General features: G+C 31.6%; 1 protein-coding gene across 1 annotated transcript; it reads left to right on the forward strand.

Moving 5' to 3' along the window:
* The first annotated feature begins 740 nt into the window (after positions 1 to 740).
* LOC141686574 (uncharacterized) lies at positions 741 to 3,911 on the forward strand. Its single transcript, XM_074491598.1, has 6 exons — positions 741 to 1,337; positions 3,003 to 3,080; positions 3,189 to 3,251; positions 3,372 to 3,437; positions 3,553 to 3,750; positions 3,855 to 3,911. The coding sequence occupies exons 1-6, from the start codon at positions 741 to 743 to the stop codon at positions 3,909 to 3,911; spliced, it is 1,059 nt and encodes a 352-aa protein (XP_074347699.1).
* Positions 3,912 to 11,417: the final 7,506 nt, after the last annotated feature.

Below are 11,417 nucleotides of genomic sequence, written 5' to 3' on the forward strand. Positions count from 1 at the left end.
TAAAATTTAGAATTTTCATTAACATGTTATATGAAAAATGGTAAAACATTTGATACTTGTTCATAAAAAAATATAGTTTATTTATTATATTATTTAATTAAAAATATATTTACATTAAAAAAACAAATCTTAAATTTCAAATTATTCAATTTGATATAATTATTATAAGTAATCATATAAAGTCCCTATTTTTGGAGTTCTATAGTCCATAATTCTAAGTATATATTACAATCCACTCTAATATTCGCTCACTACTTATAGTGACATGCCGATTGAAAACATTAATTTTCTGTCATGGCTTAGAAATTAACTTGGTGAGGTTTTCCTATTGTTTCTCACTTAGTTGGTCACGGTCTCATCAGTCATCACTGTAGATGAAAGTTAGCCTCTCTTCTCTGTGTGTGTTCCTATATATAAAGGAAGTATCAAACCCCATACAGGAGCACACCTCCCTCTATCCACCATTTTGGTAACAAAAAGAGTTAGCTAGGTACACAAACCCAAAAGATCACTCTTTATAATACTACTGTAGTATTTAGTCATGGTCATTTGTTTCTCTTTCTCCATGTATACGTGTATTTGAAGACAGGGCTAGAACTCTTAGAACCGGTTAATGATTTATTTGTTTGTCAGCTATGATGTTAGATTTTTGTGCAATATGCTAGTGTTTGGTTAATGATTTGCTTATTTTGGTTTTTTATTTGCTTTTTTTTTTCAGTAGACTAGATTTTGGAAGAACAATGAATCCTGGTAGTCCTGACTCTGAATTTGGAAACTTTGAATTAAGACATGATTTCATTGTTCCAACCTATAAGAGACAAAGGCTGCAGGAAGCATTTTTTCAGTTCAATCATGGTGCAGAAACACCTCTGGTTCGAGATGATGAAATGACTTCCTGGATAGGGAATCCACCACTGCAGAATGCAGATTTTTCATTACTGATGGAAGACATTAACAGTGATGAATTTGTCCATGGTCTACCACAACAAATAGAGGTCAAGACTCCGACTCCAGCACCACAAGCTAAAAATGCTCCGTGGCCTGTACTTGAGCCGCCTATAGACATATCTGACTTCATGCCTCTGGACCCTAGTTTGCTTGAACCCCTAGGGTCTACATCTCCTGCAGAACACAACTCCTCGTGGGCTGTGTCTCCACTTCTAGACAGCTCTGCACCTCTCCTTTATGAGACAGCTGCTGAGGCAACATCAGTGGTAGCTGCCGTGGAAGGGGCTGAGGAAACGCCGGTGGAACAAGCTGAGGCAACGCCAGTGGTAGCTGCGGTGGAAGGGAAGAAAGAGGGAGGCAGCCCATCCATTGCCAAGGAAGAGAATCAGGTGCGCAACATACCACAAAATAACTTAGTCCACATGGGCTTTTAAGTTTCATGTGTGTTTATGTTTATGCCTTTGTTTGTTATCACTGTATTTTAATGTTTTTACTCGTTCTCAGTAGGAGCTACTCCCTCGTTTCACTGAATAAACACTCTTTCCTGTATACTAACCATTTTTGTTTGCCACGCCATCTCCCGCTAAGCACGTGTCTTCCAGGGAAGTCCCCCTAGATGTGTCTTGTAAATATACATTCCATAACTCACATGCATATATTATATAGTATTAAATATTAAATAGGTCATTTATTGCGTCCAAATGTATTAAGTGAGTCACTGATTACAAAACTAACTCAAATGAGTCACTTATTTAAAAATTTATATCAAAAATATCACTCTATCGTTAGTCGAAATTTTTAAAAATATTATATATTGAGTTTTGAACATTTTTTATAAATGATATTACATCTAAATAAAAGATTTTGAGTTCTAGTATTTTAGATAATATTTTTAAATTTTTAATAATTTATCTACTATTTATTTTTATTTAAATAAAATAAAACAATCAAAAAATTAAAAATAAATAGTTGATAAAATTTTAAAAATCTAACAATATTATCTAAAATAGTAGAACTCAGAACCTTTTATTTGGATGTAATACCATTCATAAAAAATATGTGAAACTCAATATATAATACTTTTAAGAATTTCGACTAACGATAGAGTGATATTTTTTATACAAATTTTTAAATAAGTGATTCATTTGAGTCAGTTTTGTAATCAGTGACTCACTTGATACATTTGAACGCAGTAGGTGACCTACTTGATATTTAACCCATATATTATATGGACAGGGAGTCCTGGTTCCAACTTCGATTTTTACATGTAGTTTAAGGTGCATTGAACATATATATATATAGGGATAGGTAAATTAATTGTTCGATACGAAACGCGAAATTTTGAATATATCGAATTCGAAATTTTAGATTTGAATTTCAGCAATACAGAATTAATATCTGAAACTCAATTCAAGTCCGAAACCCGATTAATACCCGATACATAAATAATATATTTTATACGTATAATATTTTATACGGAAGACATATAACATGATAACACTTATTTAGTTAAATATAATTCTTTACTTCAATCTCACATTTTATTATTTAAAATGTTATTCTTGTATATTTAGATAAAAAAAAGTCAATTTGTAATGGAATACTAAATATTATTAGATTTTACTGACTTTGTCGACCCGTGCAATATAATGTATTTGACTCTTCTTAATTAATGTATTTTATTTTTATTTTTTTGCTAAATAATGTATTTTAATTTTAACTATTGTATAAATATAATCTATGGTATTTTTTCATGTATAAATAACATTAAATATGATTACATTATGGATATTCGAAAAATATCCGATCGGATTCGAAACTCGACGGATTATTGGATTTGAATAACCCGAAAATATTTTGATGAATTTTACAATACCCGATCCAAAGGTCGCCCCCCTGGCAGTTACTTATTTTTTTTAATTTTTTTTATGAGTAGGGGGTGATGTTAAAAAAGATATATAAGCTTAATAGTAAGCCTGTTTCAGCCTCATCAAGCTACTTTTTCTAATCAGCTTAATTATTTGATGTTAAAACTCATGCCTTTGTTTTCAAAGGTTGGGGAGCAAGATGATGGTATTGGTAGCTCAACCCACTTAAAGAGAAAACGCGAAAACCACAATGGATCCGAGAGGGTATGCATGAATGCATCTGTTACTACTATAATCTGTTTGTGCTTCAAAAACCTTGTACTAATAGTTGGATATATTTGTTTGTTGTTGCTGGTTTTTAATCACTCGCAGAGACGTAGAGATAAGTTAAAAGAAAGGATGGAGCAATTACGACAACTTGTTGGCTGCAAAAAGGTTTGATATTGTTATTAGTTCATATCAAGCTGCATTTCTTTATGATCACTATTTAGATATCATGTAAAATTAAAATTGAGTTGGATTGTCATTGTTCTCATATCTGTTTTTGAATCACAGCCAGACAAAGCTTCATTGCTAGAAGAAACATGCACCTACTTAATATCACTTCAGAATCATGTCAATGTATGTTTTTGAACAACTCTGTCACTCTACAATATGTGTGCTTTCCCTGTAACTTGATAATTTCATCGTCGTTTATCTATTTCTATGAATTAATCATACATAAAGGAAACTGCAGATGTTATCTTCGCGATACAAAATGAGAACTGGCATGGCCATGGGGATGGGGATGAACATGGCAATGGTGCCTTTCCCCGCATTTGTGCCAGGCTCTACATTGCAAAACCCTGCTAACACAGCAGCTCAATTGCCAACTGTTGTTCATATAAATGGTCAATATTTCGGTGTCTATCCCACAGTACTGCTTCAAGCTGAGGCATGCTACTTACCACCATTCTTTAATGGTTTCTTAAGTAACAAGGGAACATTGAAAGGCAGTTCCTTGCTAAATCAATTTTGTTCTGTTACGCGACATTGCAGCCTAGCTCATCAAACAATCCTGGAAAGATGGAAGACACCGAAGAACCTAACAAATAATAGATCTTGAAAGCTACCTAGTAAGTACTTTAATCAATTACATTGTTGTTAGTTTGTGATTGCTGCATGTTCTGCAGATTGTAGGATATAGATAAATTTTCAGAAAAAAAACGATAAAAGGCAAATACTTAACACAATTTCTTTGTATTATCCTTAACACAGCCTCTCCGGCTACTTGATAACAGGAAATTCTCCAGTTGAAGGAACCCTGAGATCTTGAAGTGCATCTTTTCCTTTCCAGTTTATCGAATGATGGAAAATCACAGAGTTGGCTACCGTTACTTCACCTTGTAAGAGAATACGAGAATCGGAAGGGAAAAATCTTATTCACATATATAATTTATTTCGTTTTTCAACTAATAGTACTACTTCCTGCCTACTTAGAACTTTTGGGATTTTAATTATTTCGATGTTCAACTAAGTACTACTTATAAGTTGGAACCAAGAGGGAACGGACTATCTGCAATGCCCTCAAATATGGCTTGTAAATATTTAAATTAACAGTGTGATCTTTGCTTGATCTTCTTGCTAATGGCTTTTTCAACTTGACTTAATAAAATCCTTGGTTGCATTTACACGACTACGTACTGTTTGAACAATTAAGCTTAAGAATTCACAAGTAGATCTAATGACATTCTATTAATACCCTCAACAAGATATCAGGATTCAACTCTGAAATAGCGCTACCATAAGTACCCTGTACAGTTAAGTACATCATGTTGCAAGACTAAGGTGCAACTTGTAACAAACAAGCTAGCGACATTCGACACGCAGGAGTCGTACTCCCGCAAGAGATACAAGAGCTCAACCTGCACCAAATGTTGGTTGGCTAAAATTAAGTTTCTGACGCAGAAAGAAGGCTTTTTAATTCAACCAATGTGAAAAATAAGAACAACATTGGGGCTCCCATCAAACTTCCTCTGCTGAAACCCTGGAGTAGCAAGCAAGGTAAAGTTTCATGGTGGGCCGAGTTAGATGTTCGGCCCAGAGTTAGTGGGCCAGTGCTCTTTACATATGTAATCACAATTTGTGATTGAAAGCCAACACAATTGCAAGAGTTACCAGAGCTAAAATTGAATGTATCATGTAAAATTATCCTTTGTCAATTTTAATTTAAAAATTATAAAACATTTATTATTAAAGTTATTATTTCTTCATTCACAGTTAGTCTTATCTGCTCTTACATAAGCATTGTTTATTTTAATTAAAAGTATAAGATTTTTTTACAGATTACACAAATTTTTACATCTGCTACACAAATTCATAGTTATTTTTTTGGTCGTTTAAGATATCTTATAAATAACTTATAAGTTAATAAATAAACGAGTTTTGGGCTTATAAGCCACTTATCAGAGATCCCAAATAACATTATTATCTATAAAAAGTTGACATAATTCATTTATATATTTTTCAAAAGAAATTTAGAAAGACAGTTATGCCCTCTTCAAGCAATATTTGCAATATTCAAGCAATAATAATAGGACTATGGGAGTGAATTTGTCTTGTATCTTAAATTATGCACTCTGATACCCTGCAAAGTCTGTCAAATTCAACTTGAAAGCAATAAACAGACTTTATCAAGGCATTGTCTTGTTGCGTTTTAATTTGTATATTGTGGTTTCTAAAGGTTTCTATTATAATGGATTTATCACTTGGTCGATTTTGTGGCCACATTTCTCAAAGTGGTCAAATTGCTTTGTTGTTAAGTAAGACGCTGCTACAGTGTCGGTATGACAGTGTAGTTATTACTGTAGCGACTTCTTGGATTGCACTACGAGATTCTGATTCTTTTCTGATTCTTTTAAGCGCGTTTGGATAATTTTTTTTAAGTGCGATGAGATAATTTAAGTGATAAGAACTCACCTCTTCTCTTATCATTTCAGATTCTTGATTCGATTCTTGTTCAATCTCGAAACCTTGAAACCTGTTAGAATAAATACTTATTCAAAGAGATGTACATCTAAATATTTAGGATTTTTTTTTTTAATTTTGTGATATGATTTTGTCTATAAAAATTAGAGATTTTTTTAAAAAAATATTCAAGATCAAAAATATTTTTGTAAAAATACTATTATTTTTTAAAATTTTTGCAGAAACACTTTTTTATTTACAAAAATGATATTTTTTAATCAAAAATACGATTTTCTTTAACTCGATTCAACTAGATACAACGTTCACAATGTTCGACGAGTTTCTGCAACTCCATGTAACCTCATACAACCTCAAATGTAATCAAAACAACTCGATTCAACTAGTTGCATTTCTGATTGATTTTGGTTAATTTTGGTTGATTCCGTATCGGGCAGAGGCCAAAAATAACGAATATTTTAAGTCTCGTGACAGGAATACCACTATGCAGAGTGTGAGGTCATATTTACCATCCAATCACGCATTTCAAAAATAAGTAATACCTATTACGCATTTATAAGAGGGGTATTATTTTAAATTATTTTTTAAAAGAAAAAATCTGAAAGTAATATGCATTGGACAATGAGGTAACATAGTCTAATCCGTACTTTTTCTAATGGGTTTAAGCTATATTACGCATGTCATATTTGGGTATGAGATTTAATTTGTTTTGTCAACTTGGTCGGTATCCCAGGTTTATCTCGTATACTTGACTAATAGCCCAACTTCAATTTGAGGATAAATGCCATTAGCACTATGTATGTGTTATATATGTGTATAGCATATTAAAATATTATATATGTAGCTTTAAAAATTATTACACATTCAAAGTAGGCTTAATAGAAAGGTATTTTTGGCCACCTATCACGAGAACTGGTATTTTAGTTAAAGAAGTGTTAAATCCTGATAATTTTGTCATTCTTTCTTCCGTATCTTTGCAAAAAATTCAGAAGATAGTAAATTGCAAAAAAAAAGTAAAAAAAATAGTATTTTGATAATTTCTCTAAAAATTATTAGAAGTACATTTTTTAAAAACATTTATTTTATTTAAAAATATATGAACGAATGTAAAGAATATAGAAATATGAGATTATGAGCTTTAGCCTTTAATACATGAGTGATTGTAACTTTCCACTCTAGACGTAAAGATCCTAGGCGGTCATTCGTGTGAATGTGATGCAATTTGGTACCAATTTTTTTGGATGAGTTTGGTAGTTGGAGACAGTGTTGGGATATGTCTGGTAGTGTTGGGTCAAAGAGCCAAATAAAAAATGTTGATTGCCTGTGAAAGATGTCGTGGGAGTATTGTCATCCGAATAATTTGAGCATCTTAGTTTTGTCTGTACACTTCATGAATTATCGTGATATATGTGAAGTGCATAATTTGCAAAATTTGGTTTTACCTTTAAATTTTTTTAAGTCATTTCTGTAAACACTAGAATCCCCTTGTCCCCTGCCGAAGACTCGAGTAAACCCTTGCATTCTGAGGATGAAGTAGTAGGCTCGACCTTAAGGATACTCGGTAAATTCGATTCACATGTCACGTATTGGGACTTAAATGACTTCCCGTGATTATTTAATTAAAATTATTGTAAAAATAGAAAAGTTGTGCAATAACAGTTGTACCCCAAATTCATTTACATTTTTTGAGAGCAAATTAGGTTCGTATTTAGAAGTATCAATCTTAAAACATTATATCTTATCACATTTATCTCCGTAAATTAATGTGTTGTAGTTTATAGCAAAATCCAAAACATGTCATATATGATATCCTAAGTTATAATTTAGTATATTTGACAAAAAATGATCTAACAATGTCCGTGATCCCTTATATTAAGAAAAACATCTTCTTATCATAATCTTTTATGGACCGTTGTGCGCTATTCGTTATCCAAGTTGGCTGAATTTGAGATAATAGACTTCAGCTTATTTCAGACTCAAAATCAGGATTTGACCCGATTTTTGAAAACCGCTCGAAATTTAACCTGCGTTATCACATATGGTATCGAGCTTGATGCGTCAAGTTGCCGTAGGTGAAACACGAAGGCGGATGATATTATCCGACAACGGATAGAGATTTGGAGGTGCGGACACGAAGTCAACCAGTATTAGGGGTGCACATGGGTTGATGAAACCGATCAAACCAACCCAAACCGACCCTATTTTCGGCCGATTAAACCAAACCGTTATAACACAATATTAGGTTGGGTTAAAAATACGTCAACCTGACTTTGATGGGTTAGATATGGGTTTTAAGCTATTTTTAACCAAGTCAACCCAACCCGATTTTTTAATTTATTTATATAAATATATATTATATACATTTCTATTTTATACATGTGGTATCACTATGCTAACAAATTAGCTAATATTTACTTGGTTTCTTTGACTAACAAGTATTTATTAATCAAAATATTCAGCATTGCTTTCCTCCTAACATTTCTTTAGTGCATTTGATGTGCATGTAATTTGGTCAATCCTGTATAAACATCCATATTCATTTACTTTGCATGCACTGTTTTGACAAATTTCATTTACTATTGTTAATGTAACAGATAAGACCTTGCACAATGTAACTGCCGAACTTTTAAAAACCCGTTCAACCCAACCTAAACCGAACCAACCCGACATACAAGGGGTAGGGTTGGGTTGTGTTTTTATATTTTATGGGTCGGGTTAATAATTTTCAAACCGATTTAATTGGGTCGGGTTGCTAAAATGTCTCCAACCCGGCCAACCCGACGCATGTGCACCCATAACCAGTATTATCCCACAACGGCTAGAGAGGAACGATCTGGACCAATGAGATATTCGTTCAGGCCTGACGAGGACGTCGAGAGTTTAAATGGGAGAGTTTGTAACACTTGAGTCCCACATTGATAAGATTTGAGACTTCTATATAGTTTACAAGGCAAAATACTACTATTCACAGCACCAACAAAGCATGATCTTTTGGAGGCATATGATTTGGGCTAGTCCTTACCCAAGTTTGCGGTATTTAGGACAATAGGCTCCAAATTATTTCAGACTCGAAATTGAGACTTGACCCGATTTTCAAAACTGCTCGGGATTTGACAAGAATTATCACAAATAATCTATTCTAAGTCTTATTTTTAAGTCATCTCTTTCCCTAACATATCTTTTATATTTTAACAAATTATTATACACACTTTTTTTCTTTCTTTACTTTATATTGTACTTTAATAACCAAAGAAAATTATGAATAATAAAATATTAAATGCATAACAAAGATAATAAACAATTTTCGTGAGAATGAGGATAAGACACATTAATGAAGTTCGAATTAGTTAAATTAATAACCTTTATCAATAAGTAAAACCTCTTTTAAGTGGTACTTTAGTTTTACTTATTTTTTGTTTCCACCACCTTTCGGTTTCACCTTTTATGATTCATGTTATAACTTTAATTGTATTATTTTTATACTTTTTGATTCTTATATGACTTATAATTCTATATATATTATTTTTACCTTTTTTAAATCGTAGGTAACCCGCAGCCGCTACCCTTCGGGTGCGCACTGGGTAAACCCTACGGACTCATAAGCCATGATTTTCTTTTATTTTTATAGGTTTAAATTCTATTTTTTAAAATAAATAGGTTCATACCCAACTAAATATGTTCCAAAAAATATAAACCATGGCCAAGTAAAATAGGTCATCCGTTTAAATTAGAATATTTTAAATTAGATTTTTTTTAATTTGTTGGTGGAATTTCATTTAAATAAAATGATATGGATATTATAGGCACTGTATTTTGGTTTCACCCCTAGAAAATAATAAATTTGTTCAAAACTTATTATGATTACAATTTTATTTCCGTAGAACTTTATATTATTTCTTGATAGAGTACTTGATTTCATCTTAGTACAGTTACGCCGTATTTTAGTTTAACTTCTAAATTTCTATTTCACGTAGAGTTCTATGTTATTTTTAAACGAAATATATATTGTTGGAGTAATATTATAATTACGATATTTCTATTTTTCGTAGATTTTTTTATTTTTTATTAAAATAATAAAAAGGAATCCCTTTTATGTCTTTTCGGACAACACTTACATAATAACGTTGAGTTTATTGTTCTAATAAGATTTAAGTTAATGAAAATTACATATAGTTTCAAAAGAAAAATTGCAATAATAGTACAATTTTGTTTATTATATATTTCAAATATAGTTTAGAATTAATTTTTATAATTATTATTTAATCTTAATATTTTGATCTCGACCCGTGTTTCGCACGGAATATCAACTAGTATGTACTCAATTACCGGGAGTATTTGAATTAAGACATTATTGGATTTGCAGTTAGGTTGAAGGGCAAGTTTAACCAATTTTTATATAAAATTAATATAAATGATTGAATTCGGTCAAAGTTGGTCAATTTTGACCGATAGGATAACCAACTGTTAGTGGAATATTCACTTTATACGAGATACCCGACTGTTAGTGGAGTATCCAATATAGATAACAAACTATCAGTGAAGTATTTTATACAAATTGAAAACAGTTTTCAATCCGCTAAAATTTACCATTTTTTTCAGAAAAGTTATTATTGTTATTTTTTTAAAAAAATCAAAATTTTTAATCATTTTTTCTTGCACTTACCCGCACTGAAATAGGATAAATAGGATATCAACATGGAGGATGGGGTCCACATGAGCATGAGCATGTGGATGTCCCATGTCGCACAGTTCTAAAAAGGTGCTCCACAGTTCTGTATTACCCATATGGCCATATTTATTTGGGCCGCAATCCGATTTTTAATTTCTCTCGCTTCTGTTCTTTGGACCGTAATGCGATCCAATCAATTTTTTTCATATAAAAAATGTCCCCCCCGCCTTTACCTAGATTGGCTTTTGATTTGGCATCCTTTTCATTGAAGTAAAGGTCAACGGCCAGTTTATTTATTTAGTCCTTCCGTTCTAAAATATAAGTTTTTTTTTTAAAAAAAATTACGCGTATTTTAAGGTGGATAAAAAAGATACTTCCTCCGTCCCACTGAGAAGTTTACGTACACTATTTACATGCATTTCGAGATTTCTATAAAGTATAGTTTCATAATATTTTTGTAACTTTTTTTTTTGAATAAAAATTTAAACATAAAACTTTTATTCAGGAAAAAAAATTAAAAATATATTATGGAATTACATTTTAAACGAGTATTGAAAAATGGGCCGAAAAATAACGTAAATAATCCAGTGGGACTGAGGGAGTAGTTCTATCAATTTTTTTTCATATTTTCTTTTCCTGAATAAAAATATATATTTTAAATTTTAACTAAAAAATAAAAAAAAAATACAAAATTATCTCTTTTATACATCTTAAAATACATGTAAAAAATTAGAAAGACTTTTATTTTGGAAAGGAGGGGGTAATATACGAATCACAAATATCGTTTTGGATTAGTCATATGTTTAGTTTGAACCATAATTAGTTGTCAAACTTAAAATCTTTAAATGAAATGAAAAGATCTAGGTTGTAGCCCGTGAATGCTGAAGCTTTGGGATTGTATACAAGGGCCCGTTTATGGTGATGGACCTTGTGGCACATTCTAATTAGTCACCTTTTTCGAGTACCTC

This window comes from Apium graveolens, chromosome 9 (assembly GCF_009905375.1).
Source record: "Apium graveolens cultivar Ventura chromosome 9, ASM990537v1, whole genome shotgun sequence".
NCBI classification, from domain to species: domain Eukaryota; kingdom Viridiplantae; phylum Streptophyta; class Magnoliopsida; order Apiales; family Apiaceae; genus Apium; species Apium graveolens.

Coding starts and splice junctions, on each gene's coding strand:
- LOC141686574 (XM_074491598.1), top strand. CDS start 741: ATGAATCCTGGTAGTCCTGACTCTGAATTTGGAAACTTTGAATTAAGA. Junction 3,081..3,188: donor ACCACAATGGATCCGAGAGG/GTATGCATGAAT, acceptor AATCACTCGCAG/AGACGTAGAGATAAGTTAAA. Junction 3,252..3,371: donor AACTTGTTGGCTGCAAAAAG/GTTTGATATTGT, acceptor TTTGAATCACAG/CCAGACAAAGCTTCATTGCT.